The following is a 19,653-nucleotide window of genomic DNA, read 5'->3' on the forward strand; positions in this document are numbered from 1 at the left end:
ACTCTGCTGTATAGATATTGAGGGAGGCAGATGGGGGTCTTTGATACTGAGATCAGGGGAACATCACAATGACATGATGGCTCAAACCTGTACTGTGCAAACACAATTCAATCACATCTCCACACTGCTGGCGTTGCGTCTTGTGGTGACGGCACACTGGATTCCAAAGATTTAGTTCCCGAGCACCACCTCGGGGATAAAGTAGGATGTCTGTTTCCTGCCGTCTTTCCTCTTCGCTTGTCACTTGGTGTTGTCATCTAAGTGTCAGGCTTCCTCACCATTTTTCAATTAAAGAACTCAGGGATGTAGCCCATAGTATACAGCAATTCCTCACATTGCTCTTCCGAGACTGGATACAAAGATGTTCCTCTGCGGTTGCCAAGACGAATGCTTCAGGCTCAAAGCAGCACATATACGTACATACGCAGGAGTGCACGTCGTCTTGGAGTCATGGCCATCTGTCATCTTTATTTAATGTGGGTAATCAAATTTGGCCTGGATTGTGGAATTAACTGGAAACTTAATCATACTTGACACTTAAAGCTCCAGTGCGTAATTCCCACCGATTTTATTATTCTGCCTCTGTTTGGGCGTTGTAAACAGAAAGGATCTAACGTTATTTGCATGCTGTGTCCTTCATCTGCACTTGAGCCCTGTCAAGCAATGCTACAGGACATGACCGAGGGAGCGTTTGTGTGTATACAGCAGCAGAGCAGGGGCGGGCTGCCAAACTATTGAGTGATCATGTTTTCTGAGCAGTGAAATTTATTCCCGAAACGTTTAGTGGGCACATACTCCGACCTGTTTGCAGCCGTCTTGCTTCTCCTCTGTCTTGACATGAAACAAATCACTTCCTGCAGCTTAGCACTGTTGCCAGGTGACCCAAGATCTAAACGGCGCTATACTGGAATATATATATATATATATATATATATATATATATATATATATATATATATATATATATATATATATATATATATATATGTCGTGTGTAGCTGATAGGCTTATTCAGCATTGCGTGAACTCATACGACACTGGTATCTGCACTCAAATTGTGTTGTTGTCTGTGCTTTGTTGCTGAAATAACTAGGAGAGGAACTCTGTCACACCCACCAACATATACATTATTTTGTTTCCCATTTTAAATTATTATTCAGCTGTGCTCTCTAGTGAATACTTGATCCTTAGGGAGACAGGCCAGGGTTATCTCTAAACCAACATGCCCAGCAAGAGTGAGCAGCATTGTTCTTGTGAGGAGTTTATTTGCCCTCTCTGTTTGTCTGGGTTTCCTCGAGGCACTTTTCCATTTCCTCCCACAATCCAAAGAAATTGCATTTTGCGTGAAGTAAAAACTCTAAATTGCCTGTAGGTGTGAATGTGATTGTCTGTGCGGGTTGTAGACTGACACATTCATGGACACATCCTGACTGGAACCTGTCATACTGCCCTTCACAACCCTGCAGGAGGATAAGCAGGTGGAACAAATTGATGATAGTTGACAATTTTAAGTATCTTTTTCCTTTTGTAACTACTAGTTTTGAAGGGGAGGCCTTGGATCAGTGGTGAAGCAGGTCATCTTCCAAACCCCAGGCCAGGGATTGATCCTGGCTCCACGAGTCTACACTTAACATCAAATTGCTCACCAGCTGTGCCGGCGACATGGGTATGGGTATCATAGATGTGTGATGGGGGAAGAAAAAGCACTTCATACTGTGTGAATGGGTGAGTGAATAGATGTGAATAGGCAAATGTCAAAACTGCAGTGTAACGCGCTTAAATGTTCCATATAATTACAGACCATTTCCTCACCCATGTTTTTTCCATGTGAATGCTGAGATTTAAGGGTAAACCTGCAGTGCGGAACGCTATAGTCTCCTCCTGTCAGTGAGAGTAATTACACAAACACTTTCAAAGTGCACTCATGATGGACTGTATATCCTTGCTTTTGATTGCCTTCTGTTCTTTTAACCTTAATCCTTCCTCTGAAGGCAGAAATTCATTTTCGTCTGGAGCATCTGGAAAATGTCTTAGGCATTTCCAAGGTTTTTCCACCACGTTTGCTGTCGTATTTCTGGGTGCTGTAGCTCTCAGGTCTGACCAACAGCTTTTTAAACTCTGGTATGTAGTGCTAAATATTGCACTTAAGACTAGCACTTTATAGTTTGGCTTATTTGAAGCGCTCACTTACTTGTACCCAAATGTTGAAATGCACTTATTGTAAGTCGCTTTGGATAAAAGGGACTGCCAAATGACATGTAACGTAATGTAAATATACAGGGAAATTTACCTGGCATTGATAGGGTAACACTTGACATTAGGGAACACATATTCACCATTAACGACATGCTTACTAACATATGTAAGTAGCATACTAGCCCTTTATTAGTAATTATTAGGCACGTATTAATACCTTATTCTACATAACCTTATTCTACCTCTATTACGATTGTTCCTAAATAAGGTGTTTATACATGCTTAATATTCACTAATAAAGGGCTAGAATGCTACTTATATGCATGTTAGTAAGCACCTATTAATGGTGAATATGTTCCCGAATATGAAGTGTTACTGATATGGGTTTTAAACGTTAAAAGTTAAAAGGAGCAACAGTTAAAAAAGCAGGTACAACCTTAACTGAGTAAGCATCATTTTCATTTTCAACTGTTGTGATCCCAGGTTTCCAATCAGTGATGTTAAGGGAGAGAAAGTTGCCGTCTTACTGAATTCACTCAAAACAATCAACTGCATGGTGATATAAATGAAGATAAATGAAGTATGAAATGAAAATAACACCAGTAATAATGCAGGGACACGGGGACATAAAATTGGACATGTGTCTCTCAATATTAAGGCTTGTGGGACTTTGGTTGATCATATTTGACACAGCGAGGCTCATTCTGTCTGTAAATATACATGCACAACGAGACGAATGCAGAGCGTCTAATATTTCTAATTGGTTTGACATTATGCATGTGCATGTTTGATAAATACCAATTTTCCCGTTCGCTCACACACATTTAGCGTATTTTATTATGAGCTCATTTTATGTGCGCTTTGATAAATGAGGTCCCAGATGTTTGTTTGGCACATCGTGCACTGCAGGGCATCCAGCCACCCCTCCAAAAAAACAGGTAATAAATGTTGCTGTAATGGGATTTATCAAGACCAATCTGTCTCATTTTGGACCCGATAACAAAAGTGATAAATCTGTGTGAAAAACAAAGACATCACAACAAGTCGTGTGCAAGGATGATACTTTTTTTGGTTACAAATATCGGGTTGTGGTACTGACTGTACTGGCACAATATGTACTGTATGCAACACGCCTCACATTCGTTCTCCCTCTTTTAGTATTTTTTGAGTATTCTGAAAATACAAAAACACAGTATTTTGATACATGGCGTGACTGCTGACTTTTGTAGTTTATTTTGATACATTCATTAGTTGGGTATTTGTATTTTTGCCCATGCATTTGTATAAAAGCAGGGGCGAGCGCGTCTGGGCCAAGGCCAAATGTGTCTAGCTCTTACAACAGAAAAATACAAGGAAAAAGAAATAACCCTGCATCAACTCATACATCTCAACATGATGTTTGAATTTTTATATTAAATCTAAACAAAATTCTCTAAAAAAAACACAAAATTGGATTCAATATTGAAAAATGTCCATGTGTATCAATGTGATAACAAACCCCAACAAACAACACAACCTCTAAATCTGTGAGATTCACTTCAGTTATTTATTGCATTCCAGCATACTTGCATACTTATTATCTTAATTATTTATCATATTTTTGAATGGACCTCCTATATTCGAGGCTTTCCACTTTGTGCTTGAGTGTTTCTGTGACCACCATGAACCGTAACATTAATTTCTGAGGGAAGATCAAATATTGACACAAACACACAGAAGCATGCGCTGCCGCATTAAAATAAGAGCTTCAGAGTCCAAGGAGACCGACGTGCGTTGATGAGGGGTCGACCCTGAATGGATGAGTCTGTAGTCGCAATTGATTTTTATCCTGGACACATGGTTCTGTGCCTGTTTGATCCATGGTGCACTTTAATCCACGTGTGACTGGGTGACAAGTGACACAGTTATATTATAATGAAGTGAAATTAGACTTAACATTATCTCCCTGTCTTTCAACAGATGAGTCGACAGCGTTTGTGGATTCAGTACGAAGATCTTAAAGGATAAGACAACGTTATGTTTGAGAATCATCACTCATTATTAAGGGAAGTCTTAAGAATTTCTCACATATTTTCACCCTTCAGGGGCGTAACTCGGGGTAGCTCAGTGATATAGCGAGTTGTCTTTCAACTCCAGGGTTGTGGGATCGATTCCGGGCTCTGCTAGTCTACATGTGCAAGACACTTAACCCCACGTTGGCAGCATCATATGAAAGATGCACACAGATGCGCTGCGTGAAAGTGTGAGTGAAACTATAGTGTAGGAGCTCTGAGTGGTCATCAAGACTAGAAAAGTGCTATATAAATACAAACCATTTGGCCTAAAGTATGCACTTGGTCATGATAGTAAATGTAGTGATAGTGATGTTAGGTGTTAAATATGTAGCAGAAGGACAGCAGCAGTGAATAATCATCTAAAGGTGTCCATAAAATCCATTTCTCTGCACCAACCACAATAAATTGTTACTGTGGTGGTGTTAAATGTTAATTCATCAAAACCAAACAAAGATGTTTCAACACAACTATAACTTCATAACATAACTTTGTTTTGAGCTGAGCTCTTAAAGGTCCACTTTGTAACATTTAGGAAGATTAACTTGCATTTTTCTGGTATGCAAAAGCCACTGCAGTTGCTTACATATATACATATATATATATATACATATATATATACATACATATATATACATATATATGCATATATATACATGTATTATTTGCAATTTTACCATTAAGATATTATTGATTATTAATCACTGGACCTTTAAGGACTCTTGGGAAATGTCACATGAAGTATCCTGCAGGTGATGATCTTACCAGTCTCTCCCCACACAGGCAAGTATTCATCCTGCTGAATATCCAGCATCAGCTCCAGGCCATTGCCCATTCCGCCCTTCATTGTCACTAACAAGGGTCGTCCGTCTTGGCCTGAATTAAAGGTGTAGCATTTTCCATAGCGTGTGAAAATCTGAAAGACACACAACAACAAAAAAAAAATATTTTGAGTAAAATGGGAATAGTTTGGCCACGTCTTGGCCTAACTCTTATTTCTGACCCTGAAGTAAAAGCTCATTCTCCAGCTGTAAGTGTTAAATCCTTGAGGAGCAGAGATAAAGGTGGTACTGAGGGGGTGATTGTTTCAAGTCAGCTAAAACGCTTCCACAATAACCCACACCCTCAGCCACACACCTCAGAGCACTAAGACTGTTGAGATGCTGTTGATAAACGGAGCTTTTACGCCTCTTAGAGTCAGCATGATAAAGGTTGCGCTTGAGTGAGTATGACATGACTTCTCTTCCAAAGTGGGATATCATCTGCCTGAGAAATCTCATACACAGCATCAATGACAGCTGACATCACAGCAAATCTGTCAGAAAATTCACAATGGCTCGTTTCTATTTTAGATACATGCTCTTACATGTATCTAAAATAAGATACATGTATCTAAATTAAGATACATGTCACACTGACTGACGACAGCTCAAACCTGAGCATTTGTTGCTCTTTGCCATAATCTGCAATTTCAACACATTTTCATTTTAAACATGATAGTTTCTCCTTCTTCTTGGCCCCTCTGAGTTCATTGTGGACAAATCATTGATTTGGGTTAACTGATGACAAAAAGTATTATTGATTATTATTGATTAATTAAAAAAAAAAGAATTCCAGTAAATCCATGGCTTTGACTCGATTCGACTTTAACCAAATCATCTTCACCGTCATCATTATGGCTCAACATACTCCCGCTCCACCTTTACATCCGTGACAGCTACTGTAGTGTGCAGCAGGAAGCTGTGACCTATTGGCAAAAACATGATTGCCAGTGTACTAATGGACGTGTAATCAAATCACAGACATTAGGGAATGGAAAACCACGGCCAGGATCCAAAATAAAATGTTGCACTGCTTTGTTTGTCAAGCTGCATGACCACATGTCCTACATCACGGCAATCCAGCTCTCAATTAACTTACAGTGGTAAAAAAGAAACCGAAAAAGGGGGATTCTGTGCAGAGATGTAATAACTGAAATAAGTCTTAGCCTTACTTCCCGTCTTTTTATGTAATCACAACACACAATGGAGATAAGGCTCCATTTTAAGATAGTGGTACAAATAACCACATGAAGACAAAGATAGGCACTTTTTCTTTTTTTTCCGCTGGGTGTCGAAAAAGGTTACAGGCTCATATCTTGCTGTGCTGTGTGAGGACCTTGGGAAGACATAGGGAGGTTTTTCTTGCAAGGGCGACATATGAGTCAGACAAAAACACTTGATGACACATTACTTGAATGTCACAAACACCAGATGCAGAGACGTAGAGAAAAAAAACAAAAAACTGCAGCCATCTTTCATAAAAGAAAAAGTTGGGATAATTTGAACCCCTGACAGTTAAAGAGTGAAGCGTGGATTACGGTGGCTCGCCACTGATGGTTTTTAAGATGAAAAAGCACTGGAATGTTAAAAAAAAGAAAGAAAGAAAGAAAAAAGCAGCCTTATAGTCAACACAAGATGAAATGTCACCTGTTACGCGTGTAAGTGGAAAAACAGTGGTTGCATCACCTGTATGTGTGCAGTGACTCTAAAGCAGGACACATAGCAATAAAAAAAAGAATCAGGTCACTGTTTATCATATATTTTTCTTTAAATAAAAAAAAGCCAAACTATTATGACAGCACCTGCATCAACACAACATGTTATTAATAATAATAATAATAATAATGATGGGGAAAAGGTCTACTGCTTCTTAGTCTCCGAATGTTGTGCGAGCTGTGAATCAGCCAAACAAGCTGCTTTTTATTTAAAGAAAACAAACAAACCAACCAATTATTTTTTCAGGACAATTTCTTTTAAAAGCTTTGCCTATTTACAGCTTTGGGGGGGCTGATTTTTTTCCGGAGGCAAGTCTGAACATTTAGAGATAGAGGGGAGCGGGATAAAGAGAGTGGAAAAAAAAGCACTTGCAGGATAAGATTGTTTATGATTGTGTGGAAGTGAGTGCGTCTATTTATCACTGTGCATGTGCCAGAGTGTGGTGCATACATTAGTACAAGTGTGAGTACAGTCCTTCCCTGGATATTAACCACCAGCACCCCTGCCTAGCATCTGCATGTACGTGGTGATAATGTGGTGACTGACTACAGGAGGCCTAGTCAGAGTTGCTGTGGTAACCAGGGATTGTGCTGCCTGCAGTGAGTGAAGAGCAGCAGCAGTGGGTGCCGCTGGTGACCTTGGGAAGTCGAGATCTTCACTGTGCTCTGTAGCTTTCAGGTGAGCACTAATTCCGACATAATTCTTCTTGTCTCTCTGTCAAGCGGTCTCTGTTGTCTTGTATTACTGACGATGCTCGTGGCTAAATTCAGTTACATTCAAAGAGAACTGAAAACCAGCATAGATTAAGACGTCATGACAGTATTTAATGGCTCTGCACAGTGACGGTGACATTTAAAACTGGCTATAACCTTCACGATTAAATATAGAATGGCGGAATAAATGTTTGTGATTTCTAAGCAGCTTTTCCTGAGAAGGTAAACCCAATTTTGTAGGTTGTTTTTTTATGCACCGCTGAGCACATGAGGCCCCTTAAAAATGAAGCAACTGTGTCGTCTTAAGTTGTAAACACAGCGATTCCATTTTTTAAAACAGTCCAACCTTTGAGTAAAAGTGCCCTCCTTCTTTCTCGCAGGGTGTGGAAATGCCACAGTCTCTGTGTTGAATAAATAATTCAAAGAGTGACAGTCTGTGAGACTGTTGAGCTGGCCCTCGGCTATCCTTCATATGACAATGTGACAAAGATGCACAAGCTGCTCCCTCAAGTTCACTAAAGACCCACTTTCCTTCCTCTCATTGATTTCGAGCTCAGGCAGTGCTCAGCACAAAGGTGCAACGTGTCACACACACACACACACACTCACACACACCTATGAAGGTTTGTGTTAAATGACGTTAATTAATGTTCAGCAAATAAGACAATACACAAAAAAACAGCACTCGTCCGCTGTGCACACTTTGTGCTAATGTGCTTCATCTGTTTGGGGGGGGGACTACAAGTGGCACTCTGCAAAATAAAACACAGACACACACTTCACAGCTTTGCATAGACACAAACATCAGCCTCAACAAAAGAGCGCTATGTCACAAACCTCTCAAAGACAGTTCTCGTCCGCCACCAAAGCTGTTTTGTCAACTTCTGATCTGATCAGATTCTTATCAGAGCTGAACTCATTTAAGCTGAACTTATTTGTCATATTTGTGCGTGCTTTGTGATGGAGCCTGCTGTATTGTGTTGCATTGTCGCACATTCACAGCTTTTATAATGTATTTTTTACTAGGGACTGGAGTTGTAAATTAGAAACAGCTATAAATGCTTCGTGCAGCACATCAGCTTCATGCTCTGTCTTGGAACCGTTTCAAACTGCATTATCTCTATGAAATATATATATATATATATATATATATATATATATATATATATATATATATATATATATATATATATATATATATATATGTATATATAAAAAAAAGAAGTGGTGCAAAGGCTGGAAAATAAGATGTTTTTGTTCACTATTCATCAAATGGTATTAGATTACTGTCCACCTGCTTCGTTAATGAAAAACAAAATCTTTAAAAGCCCCTGACTGAGACCAGGTGTGAGATTAATGTGTTTGGAGGAAAAAGCTGAATGAAAGATTTTCCTTTCAAGAAGAGACACGGGAGTTCCATCTTTTTTAAAAAATGTGTACGTCTGCGGCGCACTTTATAGACTAATAATGAAACTGTTGGCAGATGAAATTCATGTGGTGGAGCAGAATTTAAAACCTGGAGGAGTGTATGTAAAACTTAATGTCTGGCGAGTGGGTTAAAGCAAATAAAGTTGCGAAGTTGTGACAGGCGGCTGTGGCTCAGTGAACATCTTGTTACATGGCTTGTCCTTGGGAAACACACTGAACCCACGTGCATGAATAAGAGACGTGATAGAGACGTGCTATATTCTTCATACTGTATTTCTGTGTCTGGGGCTGAAGAATTACATTTTTCTGCTCGATGTTGATACTGAAGGTTCAGTTTAGTATTCATATACTGTGATATATTGGCGTCCTTCCTCGTGCAATATGATCAGCGATAATATCAGTATTTTAATGACCAAATTAAGGCGTGCCAAAGTAAACAGTCCCTGCCAGTTTCAATCGCCAGGCGTCGCTACTTGATGTCTCCTCATGGTGGCGCTGCTTAAATGAATGAGGGACACTTAAGGAAGAAGTTACCTGGCTGAAGAAGAGGGAGTTTACAGAGGGACAATGGTGGAGAAAGCTGCATTAAGAGATTCCCCATCCACGTTCAATACATAGACTTTGTTCTCTGTGTTTCGTATAAATAGAGAAATCCTGCACGTTTAACTTTTTTGTTTTCTTCAGTTAGACAGATAGCGTGATGTATCGCAGTATGATTGTCTTGCAATATTTTGATTACCATAGAAACGTTGTATCGTGGACCGTGTATCGCGCATCTTATCGTATCGTGAGGTACCTTGTGATTCCCACCCCGAGTAATAGATTTCAAATGTCATTGAACAATACAATGTGGCACTGTCAAAACATTACTACATCCGACTGCAAGGATGAGAACTTACATATATGAATTGTTCCCAACATGTATGTGTTACGGGCCACACGGTAATGTAGTGGTTAGCACTCTCGCCTTGCAGCGAGAAGACCCGAGTTCGAGCCCCGGTTGGAACAAGGGCCTTTCTGCATGGAGTTTGCATGTTCTCCCCGTGTGTGTGTGGGTTCTCTCCGGGTTCTCCGGCTTCCTCCCACAGTCCAAAAACATGCACTGTGGGGATTAGGTAAATTGGACACTCTAAATTGACCATAGGAGTGAGTGTGAATGGTTGTTTGTCTGTCTCTGTGTGTGGCCTTGCGATGGACTGGCGAACTGTCCAGGGTGTACCCCGCCTATCGCCTAGCTGAGATTGGCACAGCACCCCCCGCGACCCTCTGGTGGAGGATAAAGCGGTAGATGATGATGATGATGTATGTGTTACGCCGTGTGATGGACTGGTGACCTGTGCAGGGTGTACCCCACCTTTCGCATTCTGCCCCCTGTGAGGCTCCTTTTTTGCAGCCTTTGATGTGATGCACTTCACATTGTGATTTCAACTGAGAAACAATACATTGATCAGACCTATATGTATGTAGACTGTATGAACGTGTGGGTGAACTAGAGTCTTTCCGAAAAAGTATAATAGCACTCTTTTGGGATAGACGTCGTTTCTCTCCAAAACTCACTTACAAAAAAGACACAGAGAGCAAATGCACCAGCAGTTAAGATTCCCACTAAGATTAAAACTGTCAATCAATAGGATACAACATGGGGACAGGCGCTGACTGCATGTTCTCAGGTGGATATCTTAAGTGAAATCAATGTTTGAGATCAGCGAATAAGGAGAAGCCTGCCCGATGAGCGTCTGGTGTGTTGGTAAGGCTCAGATAAAGGGGGATGAGGCAGCTGCGTGAAGAGGAGGAATTATTGCAAAGGCCAAAGGGGAGGGGACCAAAATTCTAGAGGGATTTTGCAACATTGGGGAGTTCCTGCACAGACGTCAATAGATCATGTATCCCATTGTACGTGGACAGGCTCGCCTGCCTCCTCTGCACCTCACTTCTCAAGTGTGACTGATTCTATTGGTCTGACTCATGCAGACAGCTCATCTTGCACGCCCAGAGGCCACACATCGATTATCTATGCAGTAACACATATCCCCAAAACTCAGACCTTGGCAAAATGTTTATCTCTGAAATAGGTTGCTTTCGCTTGGTCAAAAAAAAAAAAAAAACTCTGCACAACATGAATCATTCCTGAGGAGGGTGGTGAGAAGAAATGTGTTGGACTGTGATAACTTGTTTTTTGGGTTTACAGATTGTATTTTAACGTGTGAATAAATAGAAACAGCAGCGGCTCCGTGTAACATTTGGGGATATGTTTTGATGCCAGAAAGACTAAGGGCAGCCACCAAAGCGATCCGTTTCAAAATATAAATTTCCCTCACAACACAAATCAACCCTTTGAGGAAAGGGGGAGGGAAAAAAACAAACAAACTGTGTTTCAAACAACAGGAGGAAATCTACTTAACTGAGAACAGATTTGGCTAATGAGGTGGGAGAGACGAACAATGGCTTTCACATTTTTCTCCTTGCAATGATAAAGTGCAATCAATGGGGCGAGAGCTTACCACTGAGGCCAGAGCGAACTGTCAGTGATACTTTTAAAGCGTTGCTAAATGAATCAAAAGTCTTCATTAGGGGCAGATTGGTCTCTTGTGAGCACAGGATTGTACACAGATCGATCCAGCAGTGATGGACGACAGAGAACAGGCCGCTTTACACCATATGGCAAACTCTAAACCCTGCTGCATTTTGCAATCTTATCCAATCAAAGTGATTTAACATTTGATCATGGTGGGTGTAGAATGTACAATCCCAATTGAACACATGCTCCGTGAGAAAGGGCTTCATGAAACGAGTATTTCAAAGAATAAGAGAGAGAGAGGGAAGATTTGGGGTAAATATGTTATTGAGATTTCTCACACACACACACATTGATTGTGAGTGAGATCTGACTTGTAGGTCAACATCCACTGTGTAGTAGATGGAGCATTAATACATGACATGACACAACGGAAATGTGAGTGATGGAGAAAATAAATGTGATGTATCACATTTTTAAGAAATAAATCGCAGCCTTTACTATTCAAATCGTGCCGTTTTGGCAACATTGTTAAGCCCTACTTAGAAGTGATGAAAAAACAATCACACTCCAGTTTTAAAATCAATGTCATGAAAATCACACTGAACAGTGTTCACGTCTGCGGGTTTAGGACCATTCCATGAGTATTAAAGCATCATTGCTGAGGCTGAAACCCAGTACTGTTACATACATCACTGTAAGTGCATTGTAGAGAGCAACACACACACAGCAGGAGTCAATCTGACATATTACTGTTGCATAAACAGAGCTCTTTATGTGGCTACTGAGGCACATTACCAAGCAACAGTGCAGAGCGATGAACGCACACAGCCTGCTCTTTGCATGTGGTCAAGGAAGATTTACTTAGACACTGACAGACAGTCGGAGTCAGTTCATCTTCTGCCTCAGACTAGTCACTGAAAAAGCTGCATTAATTTCTAAAAAGCTGCATCAACCTGTTGGGAGGGGGAGTCATAATAATAAAAAAAGGGGGGGATAAGTGAACTTTGTCCACACTCACGGTGCTGAAATTGCGCGGCCCGCACAGTTCTCCCTGGTACCGACAGTACAACAGCATCTCCTCCAGCTGGTGTCCCAGCCGGTCCAGCAGCTGCAGCATGGACGGCTGGGATTCCCGGGGAGGAGGCAGAAAGTGGTTGAAGTCCAAAATCCGAGACAGAGGAGACCAGGGCGGCTCGCCCATCGCCGCGCTCCCACCATCTTGGCCCCTCATTGGCGTGAGCGCCTCTCTCGCAGCCGGGGACACCTGCCAGTTCCTGCCCAAAAGTCCCAACCACCTCCCCGCGCTGAAGATGTCCGTCTTCTTCATGCGCCGCGGGAGCAGAAGGTTCTGGTTGCAGATGGTGACAGCGGGGAAAACTAGTCGTTTGGCGTAAACCATGTGCGCCTTGGTGTAGACGGGCGAGGAGAGCAGGTACCGGACTCGGTTTGAGGACCAGGTGAAAAGCAGAGCCAAGGCTGCCAGGAAAGCCAGCAACCACGCAACTCTCCGTGGGTAGGAGCCGCTGAGGAAGATGTGCCTCAAGCCGTGCAAGGTGGTGTGTTTCAAAAAGAGCTTCCCGGCTTCGGCGAGGGAGCCCGGTCTCGGTTTCGATCCAGATGCGTCTCTCTGGCACATTTTGGAGGAACGCAGCTGCGCGCTTTCAGCATCGGTCCCGCTGTGGTCACAGTGACTGAGCCGAAACTCGCCTCTGCGCTTTCAGATGGCTGCTGTTCGTCTGTGTATGTGTGTGTGTGTGTGTGTGTGTGTGCGCGAGAGAGAGAGAGGAGCGCACGCAGCCCTGCTCGGTCCTCCGGCTCCGAGCAGCAGCTTGTTGCGGTGATGGTGTGGAGTATTCTCAGCCGCACAGCGCTGCCTCGGCTCGTCCTGGGGGAGAGGGAAGTTCCTCGGGGTGATTTAGTGAGTGAACTTGAGTCCAGGGGATTGTTTCATCACAATTACAAACAGTTAGTGTTTGCAAAGCTGCGACAAAAAAACCCACAGGCTCAATCCCTCAGTCATATTTCACTTTTCAATTTCATCTTCCCAAATCCACCTTCTGCCATAACGCGCACAGACAAACGCACAATTTCCACAGCAATTGCCTAAATTGTCTTCTCTCTCTCTCTCTCTCTCTCTCTCTCTCACACACACACTCACAGACTATGTCTGACTTAAAGTCACACAATGTAGGATTTTCTCTCAGTTTCCCCACAGTTGGTAAGTGTGTAAGTTTGAGGTAACATGCATTTGTATATCAGTGACCTCTGAATCAAGAAGAATGCCATGACAGCCGTGTCTTCAGACCATATATAGGTACAGTAGTCTATGTTATATGCATTTTATACAAACATGATTACATAGTTTTATTTTTTTGGAACCTCGCCAGAGCAGGTACTAAAAAAAGTACCAGGTACCAGTTAAGATCTAGCTAATGGAAAAGCAAAATAACCGCGCCATGCCGAGGCGAGTAGAGTCGCGCTAGTTGAAACATGCCCTTTGTCATTCGCGTCCTCGTTCAAGCAAGGTGTGTGTGTGTGAGAGAGAGAGACTTATGCCATAAAGTAGAATGTTGTCGTTCTTTTTGTGGCACGGCCCCGAAACCTGCGGACCTGCTCAGGCTTTGACAGAGGTGACATTCACCCTGCTGTAAGCTGAGGTAGCCTCAAAATAAAGTGGGAGACATAAAATTGAACGCTGCATTATCCTAGAGAAGTTGAGAGACTGCGGCCTCCTTCATTACTGAGGCCACCAGTGGAAGTTTAAACACATCAGGTTCAAAGTCCGAGGGGTGGGAAAAGGTGACACCCAGGTGTAAGCAAACTGGTTGACATTCGCGACTGTCAGCGCTCTCAGGCGTTTCAGCAGAAGACGTGAAACGTCATGGGGAAAACAAAGAAGGTCACGACGCCTCCGGGAAATGGATGTTGTCGTGTGTCTGAAGCATCTCCTGAAGTCCCGAAACAGTCTAATTGGGTTTTAGATCCCGCCGTGTGTCCCAGTTGTGCTGCGATGAGACAAACCTGCGTCCGGCAGGCGACCACCACTGACAAAGCATTTTATGGACAGAGCAAAGTCTCTTTGTGGTTTATGCATGGTTGGTCATCTTTACACAGTGTTCCAGTCAAAGTAACAGCAACAACGTACGGGTACAATGTCTTTGTGTTGTTTACTGCTCGACTGAGAGGAAAACATAAAGGAAATCATGATGAAAAAAATGATTGATGTTTGGTCCAGTTTGTGTTATGTGTGTCTTATTTGTAAGGCAAAAATCCAGGTTCTTGGGGAATTCCTGGAATCTGGAAAACACGCTGCCATGCAAAAGAGGGCTGAAAATATGAGCAGCCAAGAAAAAAAAAAAAGCATACGGGTATGGCAGACTATAATATATACCACTTTAAATGGTAAACTGAGCACAGCCAAGTTATTGGCAACGATCCTTCGTTAATGGAAAATCAGTTTGTAGAGTACAGGCATTATAAAATGTGATGAATGTAAAAAAAATTAAACCAACACTTCTGAATAGGAAAAGAGGGCAACTGGGGATTTGCAACAACTTCACTTCATTCCAATTAAAACTGCAATTAATGGATTGGTTTGTGTGGCGAAGTAAATATTTTTAGAATTTTGTGAACCTTTGAATTTGCAGTAATGACCAAGAGCATATTTTTGACAGTGCTGAGCGTGTTTGGGAAGATTGATTTGGCACACATGGGATATCCATTAATTCATGTTCTACACCACACTTTGAGGCTCGTGGGGGAGCTGGAGATATTCCCAGTTGTCATTGGGGCGAGAGCCGGGGTTATGTATCACTGGAATATAATTATTTTACCTTAGAAGGATAGTGGGGGGGCTTCTCCATATTGCATTAGGATGTTTCTACAGCAGCCCAGAACGAAAACAAAAAACAAAACCTGGATCCAGAGAGACCTGTTGCTGAAAGGCCACAGATGAGCCAACATACATCGAAGCAAGTAGATACACTAGATACACATTCACACCTACAGGTAATTTAAATAAAACCCCAAATAAAACCCACATGGACATGGAGAGAACACGCAAACTCCAAATTCAGATTTAATTGAAAAGTGTTTGATTTGGCCAGTTCCAACTGACGCCACTGTGCAACCACACATACACACTCAGAGCTAGGTAATTAATGATTCTGCTAAAACACTGACCTTTAGTTTTGTCCTTTTTAACTCCAGTATGATGAAAGAAAAGATTGCATAGAGGTGAACAGCAATTAGAGGTCACTGACAGGGTGCAAACTCAACATGCAACACAGGCATCAACCAGCCCTTTTCTTTTTATTCCCCCTCATCTTTTATTTCTCACCCTTAATTTCAACATTCTATCCTGGGATTCCATCTTTTTAATCTAACCACCAGGGGAATGTCATGAGGAATGGCTGATCGTTGGCCCAGGACGGCTGCGGAGTAACCAGTGTATATATATACTGGTATCATCATCATGAATACCAGTATCATCATTAAATATTCAAGAGTTCTTCCACAGCAGTCCATGCATCTTTGATTTAATGCAGTCATATAAGTGTAAAACACTGATGGCACTTTTCCGCTTCACAGTCCCGGCACGCCTCGGCTCAGCTCATCTTGGCACGGCATGGCACGACTCGACACGGTTTGGTATGGTTTTCCATTAATATAGTACCTCCTCAACGTGGGCGGAGTCATCATAGCACGGCTGCATGAAACTGCCGTGACTTAGTTTTATACATTTAAGACATTTCCTTGCTAAATGTTGGAGATTAACGCAAGTTTTCAGGATTTCTTTTTAACTGATCTACAGTTTGGCATTGATGGAGGAAGCCTGACTACAAAAGACACATTGAACTAGAATTCATCTGAGATGGATCCCAACAACTCTTCTGGTATTTAACAGCATTTGTTCAACCCTGTTTCCTCAGCCAACTCATGAAAAGAGAGCGAGAGAGAGGGAGATAATGGAGGAGAAGCTCTGTGCAACACACTAATCCTTCTGGGTGAAGGGATAATGATGTAGTTGCTTGACAGGGAAACTCACAGCAAGTGTAACAACAACCAAATAACAAATGCACGCTGATCTGAAACTGCAGTTTAAGAGTTTCACTAATGAACCCATTATCAAAGCAAACAAGTGAATTTGTTAGGAGTCGTATCTTAAATCTCTGAATACCTCAGTCTGAGTCTGTTTGATGGGTCTGTTCATACATCATGGATTTCCTCTCCGATAAAAGTGAGACATTATGTCTATTACAACTGTCACTGATTCAAGTTTGAATAAAGGGGAACCCAACACAATTCTCATAGGGTTAACACACCAGCCACTTTATTAGGTACACTGGACACACAATAAAGTGGTAGGAGAAGCATATTTGCATTAACAAGCGCGACACATGTAACTAATAAAGTGGCTGGCGAGTGCATAGTAAATGCAATGCAGAGAACACTTTTGAGAACACGTGTTCATTTTCTTTACAGAGACCATGTTCAAAAACACGGGACAGGCTCGTGTGACAGACAGCTCAATCAGCGAGTGTGAGTGTGATTCTGTCACATGCAAAGTCTTTCCTATGAACGCCTTCAGACCTGTCAGCAGCACAACAATGAAACCATAAGGGACGCTATTACAGAAACAATATCAATTGACAAGTGTCAGTATCGGTTACAAAACTGATGTCCTGAATTTCCATCGCAGGCTATTAAACACCACAGTGTATTAGGTGCCTGATCGTTAGGAGCTAATGTGGAAGAGAGTAATCAGTAGATGGCTGTTTTTAGGCTTTGACAGTTCCTCCAAATGAGAAAAGGACTTACATTTTAATCAGCGAGGCCAGTGAAGCATTAGATGCTTAAAAGCCAAGTCAAGATAAATGAAAAACGGCAGCGACAGGCACAGAAATTTAATAGCTGCCACTTTACGTCACATCGTGTCACTTCAGCGAGACAGGTGGGATGCAGCGGGTGCTGTGCTCCCGGCTGAAACTATTTTCATTTTTATTTAAAAGCACCACCTTTGGGTTTTAAACGTGATTTGAAAACAATGTACACCACAGAATCACGAGGCGAATAGTTCTGACCCTTACAGTACAACATCGTCTCATTTGTTGTAATAGGGTTTTTTGTTTGTTTGTTTGAGATCTCTTCCTCTGCACTATTAACTGTTTTAAATGCTGTTCTAAAGTGACAACATAAACACTGAATGTTCTCCAGAGGTTCCCAACAGATACATAGTTATTTGTAATTGTATTGTGAGTGTCTGGTTGTAACTTTTTCCAAGGTTTGAGGGGTATATACTGTATTGCACTGCTGTGCTGGAAACAAGACATTGTTTTCTATTGTATAAACAAAGCAGACACTGGTGACTTGATTATATGGTCACACATGGGCCTCTTCTTTGGAGTTGATGTTGATACATTTGTAGGTATATGGAAGATAGTCTCTCTCTCTCTCTCTCTCTCTCTCTCTCTCTATATATATATATATATATGTATGTTTTAAATGTTGTACAATTAAATGAAGTATTCTGCATCTACTTGCATCTAGAATCGACGCTATTTGAGGCACGTGATTGAATCCACAGCTACTACACAAATCAATCCCTTTGAAAAGCGGCTGCGGTGTAAACCTCACAGGTCCACCCTCCATATCACTGTGTCTCTCCGACTGCATGCACTGATGGCAGGAGGTCTGTTTGCCAGTGCTCTGGGGTGTCGAGGTGCTCGGCAGTTCATCAAACTGTCACTCTGGGTCCAGTTGAGGGTGAGGCTCGCCAGCCTGGACCTTGACATGAACCGAGTCAAACTTCATGCCACCAGGCACACAATGCCACCAACCTCCCCTTCCGAAAGCGCTCTCCTACACACGGTGTCTTAAATCTAGCTGGCCTTTCACGCTCTACCTCTATCCTAACCTCTTCTCGCTCAGTTTATCCTTGGCGCTAAGGGCACAAACCCCCTCTCTGATTGCAGAAACTCAGTGCATGCACCCTTTGTCCTAGTGTGTGGATCATCCTCATATACTCTCTCTCACACACACACCTTTGTTCTTTACTGTTCCTCCTACTTTCCTCCATATTCTCTCTACCTATTTAGGATGCTGCAGTCCTTTCTCCGACTCCTACTGGAGAGGGAGGGAGGGAAGGATAGAGCAAAGGAAGAGAAATGGGCTGAAAGGCATAGGGAGCAGGAGCAGTCATGGTCCTGTGGCTGCGGGGGCTGACAAAGGAGCAGGTGGTGATATACAGGGACAATTTTGAGGATAATTGTGTACATGATCTGCTATAAAGGGACAAATGTCACAAAAGCCACTTTTCCAACCGCCTCTCAATCTCCTGGACTGTAAGAATGAATTAGGCACTGCGTCAGATAAGTGCTGATCTACAGTAAGGACACTGTGGGATGAGAGTCAGTGGCAGCAGTTCAAGAGCTGCAAGTGCTGCAAGCCTGTGAACACAGAGCCCCGCGGGCTGCTCGTGAAACAAAGCTGAATACCGCGTGACGTCGTCAGAAGCTCTAACTCTGTGCATGAAAAGTATACGAGAGTCACATTCTGCTGTGAAAATATAGCCTTGGTTTTTAGGACCATTAGAATTGGATCAGCTGCTTTGAGCGCTGTATAGTCCGTATAGTTTATTTAATTTCAATGTTATACTGTATCTGTTCTCCCTTTCTTTATTTCTTTCTTTGGCCAAAAAAACATATTGAAAGTATTATGTAGAATTGCATTTTTGCTACACTGACATTGGTAAGAAAACAATGTCAATACAGCGAGTTCCCTTCTTCTGTCGAACAGCTTTGGCAAAATTTAAAACCATCAAATACATTTAAATTGCAGTGGGTCTTTGAGACATAATTTAGAGCTATACATTTACATTAGAGCAGCTGTTTGAGGCCCAGTGTGAACTCTTTGAGCTGCTTACAAACTAGCACAGGAAGCAGTGCCCTGAAAATCCAGAGTGAGAAAACACTCAAAGTATAAAAGTGTTATTATTATTATTAATTAAAATGAATTATTCAGCGTGATATAATATTTCCATGGACACCAAGCTCTGTTACACAAACACCGCTGTGCTCTCAATCGGATGGAAGACTTTTTTTTTTTTTTTTTTTTTTTCAGGTTGTGAAAGGAGCGAGTGTGGCGGCACTACCATGAATAGCCACCTGTGATACATGAATGCATTAATCTGAAAATGGATTCTGGAGTCT

At 42.0% G+C, this 19,653-nt stretch overlaps 1 protein-coding gene across 4 annotated transcripts in view; it reads right to left on the reverse strand.

Moving 5' to 3' along the window:
* The window catches only part of asic1b (acid-sensing (proton-gated) ion channel 1b), a 144,242-nt gene that overhangs the window by 15,315 nt on the left and 109,274 nt on the right, over positions 1-19,653 (reverse strand). For 3 of the 4 annotated variants that reach the window (XM_058631446.1, XM_058631445.1, XM_058631443.1), the window contains one exon: positions 5,013-5,163. In XM_058631446.1, coding sequence (XP_058487429.1) covers positions 5,013-5,163 — 151 coding nt within the window. Of the gene's footprint in view, positions 1-5,012; positions 5,164-12,461; positions 13,509-19,653 lie in introns of those variants that run through there. The other variant, XM_058631444.1, reaches the window with a different exon arrangement.

The sequence above is a fragment of the Solea solea genome, chromosome 6 (genome assembly GCF_958295425.1).
Source record: "Solea solea chromosome 6, fSolSol10.1, whole genome shotgun sequence".
NCBI classification, from domain to species: domain Eukaryota; kingdom Metazoa; phylum Chordata; class Actinopteri; order Pleuronectiformes; family Soleidae; genus Solea; species Solea solea.